General features: G+C 37.5%; 1 protein-coding gene across 24 annotated transcripts in view; it reads right to left on the bottom strand.

The window, feature by feature from the left end:
• The window catches only part of PARD3 (par-3 family cell polarity regulator), a 438,795-nt gene that overhangs the window by 259,890 nt on the left and 154,722 nt on the right, over positions 1 to 24,183 (bottom strand). For all 24 annotated transcript variants that reach the window (XM_071734825.1, XM_071734818.1, XM_071734834.1 and 21 more), the window contains one exon: positions 8,420 to 8,598. In XM_071734825.1, coding sequence (XP_071590926.1) covers positions 8,420 to 8,598 — 179 coding nt within the window. The remainder of the gene's footprint in view (positions 1 to 8,419; positions 8,599 to 24,183) is intronic.

The following is a 24,183-nucleotide window of genomic DNA, read 5'->3' as shown; positions in this document are numbered from 1 at the left end:
TTAAATTGGACAAGGGGAAAAATTGATAATTAATTAATTTCAGAAGTATGCTCTGAAGATAGGATTTCACAAATAGAATGTTAAAGTTAAATATATTTGGAGAGCTGAGGGAAAGAGCAAACAATGGGGTACAGGAAACTTCACAATGATCTTATGTTCAGATCTTTACATGAAGAATATTTTATAAATGACCAGCAGCATCCTTTTAAACATCAGGTAAATGCTTTCAAGTAGCCATACTTCTAAAATGGTGCAACTGGTTGTTTCCATGTTTAGAAACTTGCATCTGTAGTCTTGAAATGAAGAAAGGAGACCAGGGGATGAGTTTATCGCCCTGTCCTCTCCGACTAACTAAACCTTTTTTTCTGTACTCTTTATTCATTACATTGACAAGCATGGCAGAGTGATGATTTAAGGTCAGAAGCATTAAGACAATAGCCCAAAGATTTAACAGTACAGACAGGGACACTGCAGAAAAGTATTCATTTCCCCATCGAACCTGAAAATTCATCTCAGACCTTGTCAAGAATCCCTCCTGCTGTCTGCAGGGAAAGACCCCAATAGGTACCAGAGGGCCTGTAGCACCATGTCTCTCTTTTATCTGAGCCTACAGCAGCACCATCACCTTAAGCTCCTTGCAGACTCACTGGCCTTTCTCACACTCAACAGCTTCCCATCATTCTCCATCTTATGGCTTTAGCTTTTGTCCAGACTCCCCTGACTTCATGTGCTTGTTAGGCAATGCTCTTAAGTTGGACACCCACATAGAGGAGCTGAAGAGCTCACTTATAAAAAGATAATAAAACTGGGTGGTAGCACACAGTGACTGTCCCCTTTCTGACATGCTGTAAAACAAAACCATGCTGACATCTGTTTCAGCCCCAAATTTAGCCAAAGCAGAAATAAACCCAAATGGGACTGGGCATCCATGGTTTGAAATTCTGTATTTATTGGAGCCAAATTTTGCCACTAATTAAAGCTTAGCATCTCCCCAGCCATGATACTCCTTTTAGAGATTAGTTCCACTATGGGTCTGTATTTTATTCCGAGACTGCTTTGTCTGGTTACCCTTCCTCGTCTTCTTGTGTGATTAGCACTCATTGCATGACCTTAGTTCATTAAAAAATACAGTACTGGAAAAAAGGCTGAAATCATCAGTGTTTAAACTGTGCACACTCATGTCAGAACACTGTAGGGAAGTACAGCTGACAACCTGGATTTTCTTTTACACTTCCTTTTCTTGCTAGCTACATATTCAGTCAAAATCCAAGCCTGCTTTGCACCAATACAAAACTCTTGATAGTATGAAAATGACACAGACAAATACATGAATCTGCAGAAACTCTTAAACCACAAGTGTATACCATAAATGCATGGTTGTGGGTTACAAATAAATACATGAAATCAGGTCAAAACCCAGATCCGACTGTTGCCAATGAAAATATGTGTTTCTGAACTTAAAAAAATATAAAATTACTATACCTCAACATCCAACTTTTTTTTTTTTTAATTGAAACTTATTTGATCTTTTATCAACCTATACTTCCAGGCCCAGAGTCTCCCCTCCCTAAAGCCCAGGGAGAGCTGCAAGAACATTTAAAAAAAAAAAAAATGAAACAGAGATGAACATTTAAACATGGAAATTTGAAAAGTAAACATTAACTTAGATGAACGGCAGAGGAAAAGTCAGCCATTCATTACCACTTCAGTTATCCTATACCACATACTTGAGAACTGTTTTCAATATAGCTTCTATTGTTTCTTAGAGAGAGGTGCTGTACACTGCATTTACTGAACTGAAAAGGCAAACAAAGTGTGTGTGTTCCACAACTCCTTCATCACCAGTAAGATACTCACTCATCCAGACCTTCCTTGACAATCCCAGTTCATGATGCAGCATCACATCCCCTTGTCTATGGACTTGACATGGCTCACCCAGATACTGCTCACCCAGATCACAGAAAGAGAGATGGGATTGCACAGCACTGGAAGAAAAACACACGTTCTTCCTACATTCTCACTGAGGAATAAATTGGGAGTGATCAACAGCCCTGCCCAGCCTCAGAGCAGAAGTGGAAAGAAAAACTCAACAGCTCTCAGATGCCTCTAGTACTATGGCACTAATAATCTATCTCTTCTGAGGGACAGAAAGAAAATTTGATACATGGGCTTCTACAAATGGATGGCTTAGAAAAAAAAGAGGCAAAGCAACAAGTGATATGGAGAAAATCACACCTTCACTTTACTTTGTTGTTGTTGTTGGCTTTTTCCCTGCTTCTTAACACCATCAGTCACAATTGACTTTTGGATGCAAACAGTTGAATCCTGTCTGTGTTCACAGTACTCAGCAAACAGAATACCATAGTGTCAAGAGATGCACATTGCCTATAATCTTTCTGTGCACTAGGCAGGGATTTTTCATTTTGTATCTCTCATTTCCAATTGCTGCTGACAATAAGAAATAGTGTGGCATTTTTTACATTTTGGAATCCAGGAATTTTGAGTTCTCTCATAGAGATATTTTTAAATTGCACCAATGTGTTGCTAGCTGCTCTGCTAAAGAAAGTCAGACTCTTCTTAATAGTAGCCAGTGAAAATACAGGAGGCAAAGGGCACATAAACAAACACATTATTCCATTAAAACATAATGAACAACTTCCTTACTCTTAGAGTTATTAAACACTGGAAGAGGTTCCCAAGGGAGGTGGTACAGTCTCCATCCTTGGAGGTGTACATAGTAAAAAACTCAACTGCACACAGACCTGAGTGACCTGCTCTAGGTGACCAACTTTGACCACAAAAGTTGGACTAGATGATCTCCAGAGATACCTTTCAGCCTCAGCTTTTCTGTGATTCTGTACAAGTCATGAATTTTATACCCTATTCTGGACAAAACCAGCATATACTATGTTTATTTTTTATTGCACTCTGTTTGGGTATGATTCCTCTAAACTATTTTATCATCATGTAATAGGCTACCAGCAATGAGTTAGTATCACAAGGAAAGAAAAATGATATGTGTAACTTTTGGGGTTTGCATTTCCATTCATGTCTCTCCTATAGCACCATTTTCTGTTTTATAACACTCTATTTCATCATCTTTGGATAACTCACTTTCATTCTCCCTTTCTCTCAGTCTACATGAAATCACATCTGAAATAAGAAATATTCATGGCTATTGAATCCTTCAGAACTTCTGGTTAAAATACTGTATTTTTATTTTAAAAGCAGGAAGCTTCAGTCATTATGTGAGTACAATCCTTCTGCAGTACAAACCAGACACAAAGGTTCCCAAGAAGCGTCAGCAACACTTCAGTCTCTTGTTCCCAGTGTGATGTCCAGCCTTAGTCCACAGCCTTCCCTAGTCAATTCAATTGATCTGCACTCTGCAATTCAGACTCCCTAGCCATAAAATGACCCTGACACACAGTTCCAATACAGGGCTCTTCAGTCCACTGAATTACAGTTGAATCTATTGAAATACTATGTCTTTGGTAACAGTTATAAAGCAAATTTCACTAAGATGTGTTTAAAAAGACTCAAAGCTAAATGAAACTAATTTTCACTTAACTCTGATCTTGGCACTGACACACAGAAGCTTTTCATATAATGCATCCATACTAGACATACTCCATTAGAGAAGTATCTTTTAAAATTCTGTTTAAGAGGATTAGAAAGCAATGCATATTTAACATAAATTAAAACAAAACAAATTACAAACTACAAACCAACAATCTGAAAGTTTGTACTTATCAGTTTCAAACCATAGAAACAGCAAAAATAACTGAAGAGATGTGGGAAACAATGCTTTACAGGTCAGGGATTTGGCACCAGATGAAACTTAGATCACTCCCATATGGTTTCAAATTCTTCCTCTGCAGTTTACAGAGCCAAAAAATATTAGGTTTCAAAGTGGGAGGAAAGTACACCTTAAAAATAATTATTCCTACATGCCTGTTTATTTTTAGCCTCAAAATACATTTTTGGGCAAGCCCATTTAAAAGCAAACAGTAAAAAAAAAAACAAAAAAAAAAACACCTGCCTGTTGAAAAAATGTAAAAAGCAAAAAGAGGAAAAAAAAAATTTTTAAAATGATGTGCCAGGTACACTCAGCTATGTGCTTGCTGCTAGTGACCCACACTGTGGAGCACATTGCCTGCCATTTGCTTTGCTCCTGAGGTGTGAACCCAGGAGTGAGAGAGGCACAGAAACTCATGGACAACCACAGTTATTTCTCTCTCATTGCTGTCTCTTAAGCTCTCCTTCTTACTGTATATTTTCACTTTTTCCTGCTGTACCAATGATGTTATCCCTGATGCAACAAGATATGAATCAAATTCAGAGAAGTAACAGTGGGAAATTTTTCATAAGCCAGTTTGCCATGGTATATCCCTGCATTAAGCAAGGTAGGTTAACTACATAAGCCTAGTGTCTTTCAGAGAAGCAGGATTAAAGCAGATGACTAATTTGAAATGATACACAATTTCTCACCACAAATAGAAACACAAATTTTAAAGAATACATTGAAAATACATGGAATAATTAACAGTTGTTCTAAGATGCAAGATATCAGATTGTTGGTTTTATATTCTTCCAATACAGTAACATGAATATCTAAGGGAAAAGAAAATGTATTTTTGTTAAAGCAGCTCACACAGTTAAGGACAGTTAGTTAAGCCAATAGGCTTAGATACCAAACTATTAATAATGTGACTCAAAACAGTTATTCAGAAAAACAACAGTATCAGAAACATTTTACTGTAGTGATGAAAAGCACACATTATGCCCCCGCTGCATACAATCTAGTCAAGCTTTTCAGTTCAACTCAATTCAAGCAAAATTACAGCTTCCAAATCAGGTATTACTGCAGGCCTTTGAAACAATATTTTTACTAAGAGACTTCTTGTTTCATTAGAATGGCTCAAGGAATTAAGTCAAGTTGTGAGTGACCAGGTAATAGCAATACGCCTCTCACACACCAAATATCTGAAAATTGTTTTAATTTTCAGGTTTTTTTAAAATCCTGAAAAGTGAATTTGCCTACTAAAGCTGCTGATAATCATGAGCCAATTTTGTGAATACCTGCACAGATGAGACCTAATTATTTGGTTGAGACCACTAACGGGCAGGATACTGAAGGAGAAGCTCAGGAATTACGTAACTGAGTACAGTTCCCAACAAAACAATAGCTTGCAAATAATCACTGATAATTATAATTCTTCCAATAAATACATACTTTGGGAGACATAAGGTCTGTTTCAAAGTTGTCCTTACAGATGAACACCACAGAATCACAGAACTGTTTTTGTTGGAAACAACCTATGAGATGACTGAGTCCAACCATACACACACACAACAAGCAAAAAAACCAAACCCCTACAACTCTTGGCTGCAACACCATGCCCTGAAGTGCCACATCTCCGTGTTTCTTAAACACCTCCAGGGATGGTGACTCCACCACCTCCCTGGGAAGGCTGTTCCAGTTCCTGATTGTAAATTAATCCTTCCCAATACCTAATCTAAACCTCCCTTGGTGCAACTTCAGGCCACTTCCTCTGGTCTTGTACTCACTTGGGACAAGAGCCAACACCTACAACGTGTACAACCTTCTTTCAGAAGCCAGAAATTATTGAGATTACAATTCTAAGGAAACACAGAGTGTATTGTGATATACTGACAATAAATATGAAAGTTTTTTACTGTATGATAGGAAAAATGAAGGAGAGAGTAAGTCCAACTTAGTGCAAGTGTTTCATACCAAAACATCCCATTTACTGCAGCAGAAATACATCTCAAATTCAATATAATCAAATCTATGTAGATTTGTTCTACTCAGGTGTCTCCAAACCAAACTGTCCCTGTCTGGTCATCCTCTTCCTCAAAAGACACAGAAAAGCCTGATGTCCTGTTTCATCTACCCTAATAACTACAGGTAGGACTACAGTTTCTTCTGCAGGATCCTTCAAACATCCCACATTTTTCCTCTTCCCCAGTGCCTTTTTCCCCTTCTGCTTGTCCAGAACTAATGGCAAATGTCCTGGCTCCTCACAGCCTTTAGTATATTGCAGCACTCCCATCCCTTCATTTCATCTCAACTTGGCCATCTGCCCATTTTCCTGCTATTCCAAATTCTTCTTACCCAAAATGAAACAACCACGAGTAAAGAGCTTTATCCCACTTGCCCCCGAGAAGTAATTCCCTTATGCCAAATGCATGCAGTCTCTCTCTGCTAATTCCTCCAAAAATTGGAAAGGGTTTCTACCTGTCAATTATTTATCTTTAGAGGTGACAGGCTGAAAGTAATGTCACTTCTTAGAGTCAGTAGGTGGATGAAGCTTTTGGCAACTCTCCCAGAAACCCTTTTCTTGTTTCTGCAAGATACTGCGAGGGCAAAGTTGCTAATCTACAACTGTGCTGCAAATCTCAGCCCAAGAACATATGTTCTTGTGCTGTCAAGAGAGAATTGCAGTGAAAACATTACGTAGTGCCAACCACCCACAAAAGATATATGGGTGTTCAAGCCCAGTGCATTGAGCAGAAAATTAAGATTGTTCTCATTGCTTTGCTTGAAATGTCTGTGTCATCTGTAATCAACAAAACAGACTGGAACAAAGCACAGCCATCTCTTTTTGTTATCTGAGTAGCTGAGAAAAACAACCTAGTACAAGAAAAGCAGTGAGGACTTGCTGAAGTTCAAATAAGCAAAATAAGTTTGTAAAAACTCAGTGTGAGTACTTTCCTAAGTGACTGGTGACAGAGACTTCAAAAATGGACCTTTTCTAATAATACCACAAATAAAACTGTTTCTAATACTGGGAAAGTTGAGGAGAAACTTTAATTTCCATTCCTTGGAAAATTAAATCCCAAATTCCTTGGGATTTATTAATAACTTTTTTTTTTTTTTGCATAAGCAATTCTTATTTAATTCCAGTGTTTATCTTATCTATTTTAAATTGTGCACTCACTGATCTGCTCTGTTTAAAGGACTGATGTGTAGAGTGTGCAAAAAAGGTAAAAAACATTATCAGCATCTCTCGTACTAACTAGACTACATTAGTTCTTTCCAGTCTTCTTGATTTAATATTCTCTTGTGCCTTGCTCCCATCACTACATGAGATCACATGCATTCCTTTCCAGTTTGGTCACCATGAAATATTTTCACAAAATCAAGAGTACGTACTGAAAAACTAATGATGCAAGAAAAGTAGTGTGATAAATTAGTTGTTTTTCAGTTCTCTCCAGTCTCTGCTAACTTCAGACACTCAAAGAAATCTGATTATGCTATGTGTGGCCCTCCATGTCTATGTTTGTGGAGTAATGGAGTTCAGACAATGGTTTTGGAAAAATTAACTTGAAATGTTAATATTTCAAAAGGACTGGACTATCATTTTTCTTCTCCAAATCAGGATAGTACATAAGATATTTTTCAAAACAATATGTGCTTCTGTGCCACACAAGTATAAGGGACACAAAATAAACCATTACCTACCTGAAATCTCAATCAAGCAGAGACTTAATGATACTATGCTAAACTGACACCTCTCTAAGGATGTGAACTTCAATGCCTATGAGCACTGTGCTTTTACAGATGTTTTTGAATTAACCAAAAACCCACTGAATGTAGTTCAGTTCATCATCAGCATGTAAAGGCTTCTTTGTTTGCCGTGTGAGAGTCCTGGCTGCAGAGTCTTAGTTTGCATTTATACTACACAGAACTGATAGTAACAAGGAAAAAAACCTAAAATGGCTGTAAAAAGCTGCATATTTTCCCACAGAACTTTGTGCTATGCAGTCAGAATGGTAAGTTAAAGTGGAGCTTTCTCTAAAAATTACTCATTTCTGTAGGAAAATACACATGGTTTTCCATTCGAGTTTATCTCCAGGTTACCACTACAGTTATGGCAATGTTGGGGATGTACAAAATGGAATACTTCCATTTTTTTTTTCAATAATGCACTGAGAAGCAAGCGTCTTGTTAATAATGCAATTCATGCATTTGGGTTTTCTATCACTTGACTGGTGCCAGAAAGTATAAATTAGCAATGTTGTGCCAGAAAGACCAACCAGACCAGCTATAGGCATGCAGACTATTCATTGACATTAAAACGTCTACAAAGAGCAGTTAAAAATCACTATAAATATGGTCTATTTGCATTCACAGAAAACACGTGACAGCATTTAGGCCTTGCTTTGCATGAGCAATCACAGCTTCAACTATAGGTAATGTCAAAAATCAGATTTCTGGAGTCCCTGCTGGAGGCATCACTGAGAGTCTCCAAAAGGCAGGATACATATGTGACTTGGTGGACAAGGTCCAAAAACACAAGTTTGAACCAGGAGCAAGTGAGAGAAGAACAAAACAATTCAAGATTCATGCATGCTTGACATTTATCAGATAAAGAGGGAGAAAGAAATATACCTTTCTTTCATGAGCACTGGGTATGCCAGGGGTGTTCTGCTTGAGAAAGCCTGCTGTTGTGGACCACCTTGTAGGGTTTTTACGTGAAGGCTCTTCTGAAGAAAAATTTGTGTCACTTACAGAGGTTGAGAGGCCAATCAGTGCAGGGTCACTGCTACGTCGGACATGAAGAGGCATATCTGAAGAATAAAACAGAAAGTAAACAAACACTGACTAGATTTATAATGTTTTTCAGATAGGAAAAATATTTTTTCAAGATCTGGATGGGTGGTTTTGACCAAATGCAGTTTCACAGAGTTATTGACCTCAGCATAGCTCATCAAGGACAAGGTCTTTTTCCTCAAAACCACAGCCTTGCTGCTTGGCCAGATGACAAGAAAATGAGGGCAAAAGCAAACACTTTGAACCTAGCACAGCTTGTTGGCTTTACAAGCACACAGCATCACTACTATCTGCCAGTTGCTGTGCAAAATAAAAAACCAGCGTGAGATTGAACAATTAAGAGGCTAGGCAACTCACAGATATTTTAAAGAGCAAGTATCCAAAGGCCTAAATTGAACAGCCTGGTGACAATGTAAGGGATGGACTAGGACAGTGTGTCCCTTGCTCCACTGCCCCAGCTGCAGCATGAGCACTGCCAGCACAATATGCTTGCAAGAAGCTGCACACCAGCTCATTGCAGAAAAAGGAAGGCAGCCGCCTTGCCTTCTAAAATACACTCTCTATCTCTTCCTCAGAACTTATGGAAGTGACTGTTTTCTATTCTGTATTCTTCCTTTGCCTCTTTCTGACAGCTGAAACAAGATTTGTGCTGATTTACCATGATTCCCTTAGCCTCCTGGCTAGCATGACTGACAGGAGAAAAATATTACATTAGTAAAAAACGATTCAGCAGGCAGGTAAACTAAGTAGAAAGAGACAGGTTTTTTTAAAATATATGTAGAGGAAAAACCCATTCTACGAACTTTGATGGCACTTTAAAGTTAGTTTCTCTTGAAATACAGATTAACATTCTACAATTTCATCTATTATCCTACCACAAATATCCAAACATCTATTTTCTCCTTGCCCAAACATAAGTTTCATTGTCTGCATTTGCAACCTCTAAGCACTCTCTCCCTCAGGATCAGAATGGAGGGGACATGATTTATCAGTTGTGTTTCTTTTCACTGCTGTACTGAGAACCTTGAATGCAAAGTGGAAAAAGAAAAGGTGAAAGCTATGGCATGTAAGCAGCAGAGTCAGTGGGAAAGGCACACTGGGCAACAGCTGAAGATTGATGTCCCACAGTACTAGCAGGAAAGCACAATGACTTTATATTAAAGCTATGTATAACAATATTAAATAAAATTAAAATTAAAAATGGCATTATATAGACACAGAAATACAGCAAGTCACGCCACACAAAGAAAATGTGTGAGAACTCTTTTTTTTTCTTAACCAAATCTCATACTTCTGAAACATGGACAAGAGTTACACCAAAACCGTCACTCAACTTCATGCTCATTCTGGCAAACAAAAATAACAAAGAAATAATTAATGTTTTTTTCCCCACAACTGTGGCACTATTTATCTTTCCCCTGAAAATTCCTTTTTTTTTTCTCCTTTTCATAACAAAGATATTCACAAGAGGTAATTTCCAGCAAATAAAATGTTTTCTTTTATAAATATGTAAAACCATATTTATGCACATACATAAGTATATACACATACACGTGAGTATAGGTGAAATAGAAATAATTAAAAGAATATTCCAGGAAAGATCACTTTAATTATGCAGAAAAGTATTTATGGTCTGAGTCAACTCTACTTCAACTTTGATTACTCTGTATATACTCAAAATGAAGAGGTTTTCTTTGATTGCCTTGTCTTCAACTACTTCAGGTTTCATGAAGCAGCTGAAAAGTAAAGCCTCTCATTTGCCCCTAAATGGCAAACATAATAAAAGTACACTATCAAATCCCAAGAGATCTCTGTAACAAAGGTGGCTCAGCTGCAGTCCCAGCTGCAGCCCCACAGCACATAATGAAGTGACCCCATAACAGCACTGCCCGTGCTGCTGGCAAAGCCCTGAACATACACTCTCATTTATTGCGTTAGCCTGAGCAAGAAAGTGGCTCTGGAGTAAGTAGTGCTACTTAAGGAAAATACAATTCTATATTTGTTCCAAGCAGCAGCCCATGCATATAGTCCTGTTTGCCTTAGCTACCCAGCCTACAACAGAGAATTACAATTTTCAAGCATGAATTCACTTGCTCCTTATGCTCATGCATCTATATATAAGGGAGGCGATTGCAAAATGTTCTTGTATTTTTACACTTATTCTTCAAATTGCTCGATGAAACAAAAGTTCAGTTGGTTGAACTTCTGTACGTGGAGAAGCCAAACTGCCAACAAAGAAAGAATATGCTCATGTCATCACTTTTGGAAAGGAGTGAGCAACTCGCCTTGCCCTTTAATTTTAGCAAAAGCCTGACGGTTTGCACCATGTTAAGCAGCAAAGATAATAAAGGAAGTTAATTATGCAGTAGAATTCCCAAATATTAATATGTCCCAGAGAAATCATTAACATGAGACATTTCTCTACAAAATCTATTTGTTTATGAGCCACCTTTAATACGACCCATTTCATTTTAGTAAGGATAGATACTGAGGTATTTTCAGACATTTACTGAACAATTCTCCAAATATTTATGGGAAAAAGAAAAACCAAACAAATAAACAAAAAACAACAGGTATTCTGTCAGTACAAAGATACAATGTGACCAATTCCAGCCTCTCCTTATAAAAACGGTTGCATACATAAAGGAAAGCTAATTGTAATATTAACCAAATTTCACAATAAGGTAAATAATAATAACAGACAATCCAGGTGTGTTGCATATATGTATTTCCCTGTTGAAATAGAAATTTAAGTATATGTTTGGGCTTACTTTATTGCTGGAATGGGACACACACATAGAGGTAACTCTAGTGCATGCTGCCTGGCACTGGTCAATACCACTCCAGGTATTATTCCAAGAATTACACTTTATTCACACTACATTAAGCACAAGTTGTAAAAGAAAATGTGCATTCTTGTCTCCCATTCTCTTCCAAGAGATCATTCTAACTTTTGATATCCTCCACTAAAATAACAACAACAAAGAATGTATTGAACAGATTTTTCTACCAATATATTGTTGGTTACAATCTCCCAGTTAACCTGAATCTATACATTTGAAGAGAATATACTTTGAAATATTAAAAGGAAAATCAAAGGAAAGGAACTTAATAATTAAACCACTAGATGAAGTACGCATGGGACCGATGCCATGTCACTGATTCCAGGATGATGGCTGATACTGTTTGAAGTCTGTGGTTTCTTTGAAGAGTGGATAAAACAGCAATGAACTCTAATCACAAGACTTCAAATTCTCTGTGGCACTAATGCACTGTAAATATTGATTTGCTTCTGCAGCTAAGGTGCCTTTTAAATAAGCACTCGAAATGGTAAATCTAATAAAGAATTACAGGATGTTTTAAAAGTCTAAGAATTAAGGAAAAATTAAATTAAAATCATGAAAGTTACCACAGACTCAGTTTTTGAGCTACATTCAAGGACTCAAAGTATTCAGCAATGAGTCCACCACTACAACTTCAGAAAGAGTTATGTGTGATAGAGAATCCCATTGAGTTATGTATCTAGCCACAGTTCTGCCAGAAAGTGGTTATTTGTAGGAGAAATCCAAGCTGGATAACAAAATGCTCACATTCATAATCATGAAATTCTAACTGGAAGTCTCATTTTATTAAAAGCAACAGCAGTTTCACTATAAATTATGAAAACAGCCAATATACATTTTACAACCATCTTCAAATGGTTTAAATGTGAAGTACACAGAGTTGTACCTTTCCTTCCTGCCAGCAATTCCATTTTTATTTTAAAAGGGTCATCACCTTCTCTGATTTTCAAATATGCTCACGAGCAAAAGCACTTGAGGATCTGGCAAATTTCATCCATAAAACTGAATATGTCGTCCTGAGTGCAGGCATTCAGCACAAAGGGTGGTGGTGGTCTCAGAGCAGAGTTAATATATAGATACTCACACCAGTTTCCTCTCACATGTCAGCTTGGAGGGCATGATGAGAAAAATATACACACATATTTACATAGCATAGCCAAGGCAATTTTACTCTGAAGATTTCACCTGATGTTTCAGCTCCTTGGTGCCGCTGGCAGCTTGCATGGTTTGGTGTGCAATTAATTTAAGGCACAGAAATCAAAAATTATCTTGTGCTCATTTCTGGCCATCTCCCACAGACCATCAGGCCCATGACTGTTGAGTAGACCTGAGTAGGACTTCCCCCATCCTTTACACTCAAGAGTCTTCTCTGGGAAAATGGTGATTCAATAAAACCAAAAAACTTTGGGGGAAGGAGTAGCTTTCTTCAAGGCAGTTGCTCAGAGTTTCTGAAAGTCAGCATTTAAATATGCATATACATTGAGGTGTGTTATACACTCAGTAAATACAAAGGGTCTACCTCAACACCAAAAAACTGGTCTGGGAATGGGAAACACATACTCAAAAACTTTACTGTTGTGTCACCCATCAAGGTTGACCTCATCACACACATGCTCATCTGGTCACCCTGGGGTTCAGGAAAAGGAAAGCAAGACTTCTTCCATTTTAAAGTACTCAAAACTACACGTTAAAACTTTTTCTTTACTTAACTGAAATAGCTTTTTAAGAAAAATATTTAGATTAGCCTTGAATTTCACACTGCAGCACAGCTCCCCAAACTGTGGTTCCAATTTCAATAGGTTCAGTTCAGTGCCTCATTCCACTCAGCTGGACACAGCAAGAGCCAAACATCCCTTATGACCTTCAAAAGCTCAGATCCCCAAGCTGGTTCAACTTTCATTCTTGTAGACCTCCAGAAACAAGACAACAGTAACTTGCAAAGACCACTGAGGATGCTTCAAACTGGACTACCACAGGTTTTCAAAGATTTTTCCATTCAGATAAAAGAAAAACAGTTGGAGACAAACCACATCTGACTGTGAACTTACCTACAAACTGCATTAAACCCTAGCAGCAGCTAACATAAGCCAGCACTTCTCTACAAGATTAATAAAACAGTGCAAATAAACTGTGGACATCTTGAATTCAAAAAGAAAAAATATTAAAAAACATACTCAGTTCTAAGAGGTGAGAGCTATGCCTCAGATAAAGGCATCACTTGTCCTGCAGAAGCAAACTCAGGCATGCTCTATGGAGATGACTGCTGGGAGGGATGTGAAACAATAGCACTGCAAAGCTACCACCAGTTGCAGATCTTGTCAGATACATATTTTTGGACATGGCAGCAAAAGAAGAAGATATATATACACCACTAACTTTCCTCATGGCCCAGAGCAGTAATTTTCTCTCTCCTAGAAGCCATTCCACTTTTAAGTAAAGATTATTTAATTTTTTTAATTGCAGCATTTTCCAAAGCAAGTACTTTTTACTCAGTCAAAATCTTGAGATTTTTTTTCTGAGTTATTATTATTTTCCTCAAGTTTATCCTGCTGTTACTAGTTATCTCCCCTCACTTTACAAAATTATCTTTTCCTTTCACGTGTCACAGACAACAACAGAATTTTTTAAATCTGATTTTAATTTGATCAGAAGACATTCAGAATAATGTATTTCTATTATGAAGTATCCTCAGCACTAACTTACAAGGAATATCTTTCCTGGGTTTTAGTGAACTTTGACACTAATATATAGTAAACAATAAACACATTTGGGTATTTTGTTGTGATTGTGTTAATTCAGAACATCCACAGAAATTCCAAAACTTTTTCTATAGACTAATATATATGTTCGGTTTAGATAACTGTGCTATGTATCAGCTTCTATTTATTCAGGCTAAATTAAACTGTGATTTTCCAGTACATGTGCTATGTATCTATTGGGTTATTTACCTTTCCCAATTCATATCATTGTCCTTTCCTATTTCACCAGCATCTGGAAATCTAATTGAAAGTACAGTAGTGCTTCTCCCAGATTTAAAGATGCTAAATAAGCCCAAAACTAACAGAAATTACTTACTGGACAGCAATTCTTAAACTAAGATTGCCTCCAACTTTTAGGATTTCTACACTGGTCTTCAAACCATACTAAAGTGTGTGCATTAACTTGGAATTTCCAAGACACTTAAATTTCTAACAAATGCTGCAACATTTGCAAATATTACATCAATTGAGCGTCATTCACCTACAAGTGCCACCTATTCATGGTTCTCCCTTTCAGAATTACAAGAATACTTAAGATGACATAGTTTAGATAATTAGCATTTCTCTACTTGAAATTATGTTTATGCTTAAAATTGTCAGCTTCTAAAATTAATATCTCTACATTCAGAACTCTTGGTTGAATAAAAAGACCACCATTCATCACACAGGGAAAAAGAAAATCATTGTTAACTTCACAAATTTCTAGATATTTATAACTACACTTCATGTAAAATCCAACTGTTTTCAGTTATTCCTCTATCTCTTCATCTTTAAATAACAGCTTCTGTGCTTCCTCACAGACATATTTTCAATGTTAACAATGTTCCCTGCTTTCTTTTTTCTTTATCTTTAAAATAGCACATTTATAAGTATTTGTACATAAAAACCAAGACAGATCACAATCATTTTGTTTTCCTCAGAGCACTGCCCAATGCAGTCACCTCAGGGGTAGGGCAGAGGCCATACCAAGGCACTAAAAATGCAGGGCACAGTCTAACAGATGGCAGATGAATGAGGTTAGGTCATGGGACTCATACTCAAGCCTGCAAAATCTGACAGGTGTGCATATGTCCGCAACCATCCTATAAACTTAAGATACACTTGGATATGTAAAACGTACAAACAAACCCCACTTCGTGCTAGCATACCTTTAAGAAATACAAGATATTATATTAGCATGCCTACAATCAAAAACAACTCAAAGGAAAGTAAGAGCATCTCAGGAAGAATGGGTGGCAGTAAAAATAATGCAACCAAGCCAATCAAAACAAATCCTATTTCAAAGAAAAAGAGAGAAAAAAAGTCCTTACCCTCTTAGTATCATTTTCAATTTCTTTTAATAGAATTTAAGTTTTCCGTTTTCCCAATCATGACTGCTCAGTGACTTTGAAATTCAAAAATAAGAAAACATCATCCTGACACAGTTATATTTTAATAATGAGGTAATGTTAAATTCTTATCTTGAAAGACCCTTAAAATAACAATCTGCCTTCTATTACTCTAATATTCTTTTTTTTTTTATTGTTGAATACTAAGATCCAGGAGGAAAAAGATGATTGCACCTTGAAACTCAATTTACTTAGACACTGACTTTTAAGGCTAATTAGAGAAAGATCTTTAAAATCTAAATTAAAATTTAATTACCTACACCCTCTCTATCTCTTTTCTCTGGGCTTTTTTCTAAAATGCAAATATCTTTGCATGCCAAAAGAAAAGACAAAAATGTCAGATTTTACAAATGTTCTACTTGTCTCTGTCAAAAAATTATGTTTCAGTATGTTTTAATGAGCTGTGGTCTCAGATTTTTGGGTACATTCTTTATGGATTTCCTTACAACATGCTAGAATACCTCTTCACCTATTTTCTCACTGTTGATACATATCTAGGAGAAACATACTCTTAGTCCCCAGATGCTATAATTTTTTGCAAAATAGCATCCCACTCTTTACTTCTTCAAACACTTGTGTGACAATAGAGGCACTTTCCTCTGCAAAATGCAGAGATAATATGTAGAGGCAACTTTGCTACTGCTAGTTTTCTGCTTATATCAGTGATCACATCTTGATAATAAGACTCTGATTGATACTTAGTTATATTATAATGAATACATTGCATTTTATATTTTCATTCATAAATCATTTCACTGTGCAGGAAAGGGTTTGTGACAGGAGAAAATTCCTAGCTGCTTTGAGTTGATCATGCTTTTACTTTTTTGAGACACAGGAGGGAACTTAACAGATATTTTTCTTACTACAACTTTGAAAAAATCCTCTAAAACAGACCAATAAAATTGCTTCTATTAGTAAACATAATGCAGTGATATGAAAACTGTAAATTATTTATGGTCTAAATGTTTTGGGTAAGCAGAGAAAGGCTTACTTAGTGGAAGAAGTTTGCAGCTTCCTGGAGAGAAGCAAAGAAACATAGATACAACAACAGGATTTAGACTAACTTAAAGAGGTCCATTTGGAAGAACCAGGAATTACACAATGCATAAAATACACATTATGGGTCTTTCATCAGTGAATTTCAGATGATGAAAACCTGATGTGGTTGCCAATGTTGTGACCCTCTTCCAGTCCCCAGGCCATCACAGTGCTTTTAGATGACAATACAGGGTGGTTAGAAGTGCCATTCCTCTGCAGTACCAGGTATTAGGAGTTCAGAAATGCTTGTCTATCCCTATCTGTTTCTAACTTTTACTAGAATCAACTTTCTATCAATATCTGCTGACAGCCTCATGCATCACTCCATGATCCCATGTGTGAAGTGGAAATTCCTCTCTGGATCACACCGAGATACTAAAGAGTTAAACATACTTAACTGTAATTCAGCAGGTATGCATGTAATTAGCAAGAGAGTTGTTGCTGTACAAGTCTTTACAAAGCTGCTAGAAGAATCTTTCTCTATCCCTACTCTCCATTGGAACCTAAGGCTGCATCTACTGGCTCATATATTATGGCACTAATTGACTTCAAAAAAGTAATGGTCTGCACCAGCCCAGAGGGCTACAGAACCCCCATGCTGCCCATCAGCATTGCTTCTGCACCTCCTGCCCATTGAAGGAAACCCTACTCCCTGGCAATTTCCTTGGCAAACAGCGAGGACCTGAAAAGCCTATGGCATTTCTGCTGAGGCTTAGAAGGGGAAAATAGCAACCAAACTTTTGGATTAGTAAAGATAGCACAACAGTACAATTACCAAATAGTACAGTGTTTAAAAAGGGTATAGTAAATAACTGGCAACAGTGAGATGCTTTCACTATCTTAACTATGTGAACAAGTCATGGTTGTTTACCCCCCTTTACGTTTGAAACAGTGAGGGAAAATGTATTTCCTTGGCAGTTACCAGGTGACTACTACATCTTTGAAAGTGCTTGACTGTTAATCTGGCACATCTCCACATTTCTGTGGAGCAGGCACTGGGCACCTGGCCTCTCCTCCCAGCAGGCATGGTCAGCTCCAGCCCTGCTCCACTGCAGAGAAAGTACAGGAATCATCAAAAACCCAGCTGGAGTGTTTCTGTGATAAGAAAATTATCACTTACATCCAACACACAAGCCACTGTCAGGCTGAAAAAGTCAATGATTTTGGGATATCATGACCTGAAGGTGGATCTGAACCCGCATTTACTCAAAATTTACATAGCTTCATAACAGAAATTATTTAGACAGATTTTTAACTGAGGTATAATAGTTATGACATTCAGTAAAAAACTTGGCTACAGTAATTTAACATGTTGGGGGCTTTTGGTCATGAATTATCTGTGCATGCATTTTCATAGCTATATGCTATGACATATATGCTATATTTAAGGAAAAAAAGAATGTGTGGGAAGGAACGGCTCCTACTGCACACTATGGAGTTCCCAAAAATATTACAGCTAGCATCTATAATAAGATAGAGTGAACATAGTTTTGAACAACTATTAAAAATTACTGACAGCTTCTGCAATTTTAATGGCAGTTGTTTCCATGAAAGAAACATTTACTAAGATTCTTAGAAACAGGTTGGTACATTCATGAAACATACTCTCATTTAAAGTGTTGACAAATCTTTATAAGTCAGTGTTGCACTGAGCTCGTATCTGCCACTGATGACCAAGAAGAGTAAGAGATCTCCAGCAGAACCAGGAAAAGGCCAGGTCATGCCACTCCATGTGCTCAGATAGACAATTTTTAGCAGAGGGCTCTTCTGCACGCAGGGACTAATACAGCTCAAAGGCAAGCACGGAGCTTAACGACCTGAAGAATACTATTGTCTGTCATTCTGCTACAAGTATCAAGCTGAATCTCCAAAGACAGATCAAGTATTTGCACACTTACCTAATAAGACAATATGCCACCAACCCTCCTCATCCACAGGGGATGCACGGCAGCAGAGCTGCCCTGCCCATGATATGGGAGAGCAGACAGTGCAGCTCTCTGCAAGAAGTTCAGATGCTGTGCCTGACCTTTCATTGGAGATAGGTCACAGACTGGTCTGGGATGCTGCCAAATTTGGGGGGGCTACAGAAATGTAATGGCATCCAAACAACCTCTTTGCAATTACATGACTGGGGAATAAGACGTTCCAGCTATCAACACAACATGCTGAAATCTTCTCATTAATTCCTAAGGTTAAAGATCACTTTCTGCAGAAAACTGCAGTGTTCCCAGTAGCCAAATAGAGAGCAAGGCAATTTAGACTAGACTGGAAGTTATTAGCTAAATTGTTCAGATAATGCCCACAGTGGGACAATAAAACAGAACACCTGCTGCTCTCCAAGGAATGACAGACCAACAGACAACTTTAATACTTCTTTACTAAAAATATATTACAATGGTAAATTATATATCCTTCTATTTTAAAACCATACCTAATGAGCAGTAGGAGACCTTGGTGCTGCTTGAAACATGTTCAAAGTTCTGCATTGCTATCTATCTTTACAATATCTCTTAAAACAACAGGGAGTCTGAATTGTTCTCTTCTGGGATTATAGAAAATTTTCTACACCTTGGAAAAACTTTGGCAACATCTATCTTTCTTTTTAGTTGTTTTGTTTTGTTTTGCTTTCCCCAACCCTCCACCCTCCTCCATCCTCCCTTTTTCAACTCTGGTAACATGGAGTTACACTGCATGGCTAATCACATAGCTCTTACTTCTTTCTTATGTTACATTGCCAAGGTTAAAGAAAGTAAAAAAATATTCCTAAAAGTTCAAAAATTGGAATAAGCAAATAGAAAGAACCTCAGCTAAAGTTCAAAAAGAATACTCACTACATGAAAGACAGATAGTGAGTTTTTGGATCAATGACTTATCATGTCTGCAGTTGCCAGTTTTCATTATAATTTGGTTCTAGCCCAGGGATGATCATCTTTCTTAGGGGAGAAACAGCTTTAGCCAGAACTAACAGAAGATATTTACTGAAATACTATGCTATATGCTTAGTGCCAGAATTTGTCAGGTTCCCAGCAGCTAACTTTCCAAGCTGTCTCCACATCACAAGCATCCCTCCTTCTTTCATTCTAGAATGTGCTACAACAATTTGAAATATCTGCACACAGAAATGGAACACGAGGCAGACACAATTTCTTTTACAAAACTATAAATATTTTTACATTACTATTATTATTCATTTTATATATACTATTAAGGAGTTTTTATCCTGTTTCATTCATTAATAAGGTATTTATTGTTCTGCAGCCAAAAAAAAGGGAAAACGAAGGGACAAACAATGTATATTACTGGGACCTCTTCTACTAATACAAATAATTGGAGGCTATTGCTTGAATAAGAGGAATGCCAAGTGTTTCAAAGGAAATTCAATAGCTCAGGACAGGATACCTAGGAAAAGCCCTGCTGGTAGTCTGTTGGACAAGAGTACTCTGCAGAGTTATTCTAATAGATTGCATTATCCACAGAGCAGAAGAAAAATGGTGTTATGACTCAACTGAATGTGTCCTTCTGCATCTGAACCCACTCAAGTGCCTCATGCTACTGCTACACACATCTTGCTCTCTCCAAGGCCTCCCTGCAGAAAAATAAGCTAGCAAAACCTCTACAGAGGACAGACAAGTGAAACCAGGGAAACAAAGGAACTACAGTTCCTCTAGTTCATGTGAGGCCATGGCCAGGGCTGCTGATGGACAGAATGCTCAATTCCCCGTGTGCCCAGGCACAGCCCCTGCTACATCAAGGCTAACAACCTCAGTCAATGAGAACATATATCCAGGTGTAAAGCAGGAGGGGCCACTATCCATCCAGTTGTCAACATGGAGATACAAAGGAGCTACCTTTCTGGATGAGTGCCCAAACTGCACTTTGATGCTACAGGATGTAAAGGACAGTAGTAAGAGCATCACAGTGACCAGTTCCCAGCACCCACGGACTTTCCCTACCCACCTTGTAGCTGAGTATCTGTGATATGCTGCTGCAGCAACCAAAAATAAAATTCATTCTAATATTTTTTAACAAGTTCTCCACACAGGCTCTGTGAAATGCTGTTCAGATAAGTTTGACTCCTCAAGAGGAAGAAAGTTATCTTGCATAATCACCAAAAAAAAGCCACAGGAGAAGAGAGCCATCTCCTGTACTGATGGAGTTATTTCTTTAACCCACCCGAGAGCAATGGATTTTAGGAAACAAGTCTTAGTATCATCATTTTCATCTTACATAACAATTTTTAAGAGAGGGGCTCTTCATCAAGCAAAAGCTAGCAAGAAGAAAGGAAAAAACTCTATACATCTTACAAAACACATTGCTTCTGGACAGGAGGCCAGGTTAGGCTGCTCCCTATTCCACACTCAGCATCAAGCACCTCTCACTCACATCCCCAGGTTTTATAAATTATTCAAATCTAAGTATTATTGTACTTTTTATAAGATTATTATTGTAATTCTAATGTAAGAGTTATTAAAATAAACCAAACAGGTATATTTGCTTTTTCTCATATGACCAAAATATCTTTTGTAAAGCAGGGTTGCTCCCATTTTCCTCAGAAGCAACTGGATTATCTCAAATATGACTACTTGACTAAAAGCACTGATCAAGTGCAGTAATTTTTGCTTTTTCCACATCACTGGAGAGAAAAGCAGTTACACATATATACATATGTATAAGTCAAGTTGCACCAGGGGAAGCTTAGATTAGATATTAGAAAAAAGGGTAATTAAACACTGGATTAGGCTGTGCAGGGAGGTGGTTTAATCACCATCCCTGGAGGTGTTTAAAAGATGTATAGATGTGGTGCTCAGGAACACAGTTTAAGCACTAGGCTTGGTTAAGTTAGGATAATAGTTGGTAGAGTTAGGTTATGGGTGGTCTTGATGACCTTAAGGGTCTTTTCCAACTGGAACAATTCTGTGACTATGTGATATCTGTGAGTTTTGCTGCTCCAATAAAGCCAGGAGACAGGGAGAGACAGAGATCGAGAGACAGACAGAGATGTGGCTGGTCAGCAAATCTGTAACCTATAGGTAGGTGCCTAACATACTCCAGTGAGTCACTAAATCACACTGCCACAGACATCCCCATCAAACACTCCCTCTCCACACCTGTTTCTGAGCCCAGGTTTGCAGCTCTTGTCCCTGTGACATAGCCAGAAAGGATGAAAAGCCACCTTTTCAGCAAATGGCACTTCCTGACCCCATTCCACGGGGGAGGTGTTAACAATTTTGTTTCCCTTTTCATTTTACACCAGAGGAAAAGAGAAGACCTGGACACTACCTGCTTTGAATTACATTCTTGTGGTACTCACCTGAAGATGACTAAAGAAACAGAAGTTTAATTTACAAAAAGCTAGTATAAAGGTCTCTAGCAAAATATACTTCTGCAGTTGTTGCCACCATGAAGAAACAACCTCCCTGGACCCAAACTGGAGGATAAATGTCTTTGCTACCATGAAGAAACAAACACAAAAAAATCCTTGGATCGAAATTCACTCAGCAGCATGAGGCTAAAAAAATTTCCTACTGCTTTCCTACATGGCAGTTTGCTTGTCTAGCATTTCTAAATAGCAATCTAACATTAGTGTGAGGACACAGAGAGGGAAAATTGCTGCCTAAGTGGCAGGCTTGTTATTGTTTGACAATTCTAAAGAGTTCACTAGAAACTTCTAAAAGGAGCATCTCTAATTCCCTGAAATTACAGATAATCGGACAAGTGAATGGAGAACAATTATGAAGAAAATTGAATGCTTCCAAACACCAATTTACTGTATATCCTGAATTAATATTGCAGAAGCATTTTTAGTCACTTGCTGTAAAAGCAAAAGGATAAAAACCTAGGCCAACAGGCATTCTTACACAGCTTTCCTCACAGAATTTTATATCATCATCATTTTTGCATTTAGTAACCATACTTAGCATTTAAGTGGTGGCTTACATCTTTAACCTATTTTCTTTCATAAAAAATATATCTGTAAGGTAAACTGTCTTCTGCATTGAAGGTTCAACAGTAAGCAGTCACACCACAACAGCAGGAAGCCCCTAATACAGCTAGAGAGATAAGCTGGATTTTTCCTGCTAATTAAGTCAGACCACACTTGAAGCCATTGTTGCAAAATACAGTCTCAGGAATTTTTTTGAGGTACAGCTAAGCCAGCAATTGGCCGTGAAGTATGGCAAGGAGGAGAAATGCTCGGGGATGAAAAGGGCTCAAGATGTCCTTTTTTCAGCTAAGCCAAAACAGACAGTTACTGTTAGTGGGCCAAGAAAATGTAAAATTTTAATGTAGAAGTTTTATAAACCCCAGTTTCCTAGATAGCAGCTCAGACACCAGCCAGTCCCACAAGAGAACAAGACCGGTCCACACTAAAGAGAAGGTGAATCAAAAAAAAACCCACCCAAATGCAAGAAAAACATTAAAGTTATTACTCTCCTTTTTCTCTGAATAAATAAATAAATAGTAATTAAAAAATAAAACAAAACCAAACCAAACCAAACCAAAGCCAATTGGCATAAAAACCCCACACTCTCAAGATACAAACAAAACAGGGTATCTATGAAAAAGAAATCAGGCTGCTGAGGGGTTTGCAGGACATAACGGTATCAGAGCAGCATAGTTAGAGAAACACAGGGTATAGCAGACAGGATGGGAAGACTATGGAACTGTCTGGAATGGACATCCCACACAAGGACAGAGTGCAGCTGGAAAAACTGCACCAAGAAAAAAAATGTTAAGAAAAAAAAATACAGAATAATATTAAATGAGAAAAGCACAGAAGTCCAAGTATACAACGAATCATTTGCTACTCACACTGCAGCAGCACGGTGATACTCCAAAAAAGCCTCACAACTCAAATCCTGAAGACACCCTGTGATCATCCTGTCAAACACCTATATAAGCCCAGATACACTGTGCAATAATGTCTGCATTTAGTCTTTTAACTTCTGTTGGAAATACAGAAAAATATTGACTTTAATTTCAAGACTTCAAGAGACACAGAATCCGTCAAAGCCCAGGGACTGTCATTTTTAAAGCTCTGCAATTCAGTGAATGTCTTCGATGCCTCAGACATCCACAGTTTGTGTTTGAGGAATGGTAATACAAAATAATCATGCACTTATACACATCTAAGATTACACACAATACCATTTTCCATTTTATGATTAAGACTTGAGAAATAAAACAATCACAATCATGTAAGATTATCCTTTCTTTTCATGTCTTTTTTTTTTTCTTTTTTTTTCCTCTTTCTCTTTCTCTTTTTCTTTCTTTTTTTTTTTTTTTTTTTTCTTCAGTTTCTGGTACAGACCAGGTCTCAGATTCTACAAATAATTTTGCAAACAAAAAGAAAGGGAGAGAGGGAGAGACAGAAGCAGAAACCTGCTCACTTCTCTCTCATATACCATTTACATGGCTCCTTGGGTAATTGTTTATATGGCAAAGTAACACCAAGGAAACAGTTATGTATTTTTATTTCTCCCCAGAGAGATAAGCATTCCCTGCCACTAGCTTTTTTTTTTTTTTTCCCTTTTTTGATTCATGCTTCTTTGTTCTTTAATTTTTTATGCCTTCTC

This window comes from Heliangelus exortis, chromosome 2, assembly GCF_036169615.1.
Source record: "Heliangelus exortis chromosome 2, bHelExo1.hap1, whole genome shotgun sequence".
In the NCBI taxonomy this organism is placed as follows: domain Eukaryota; kingdom Metazoa; phylum Chordata; class Aves; order Apodiformes; family Trochilidae; genus Heliangelus; species Heliangelus exortis.
This window is presented reverse-complemented; position numbering and strand designations above follow the sequence as displayed.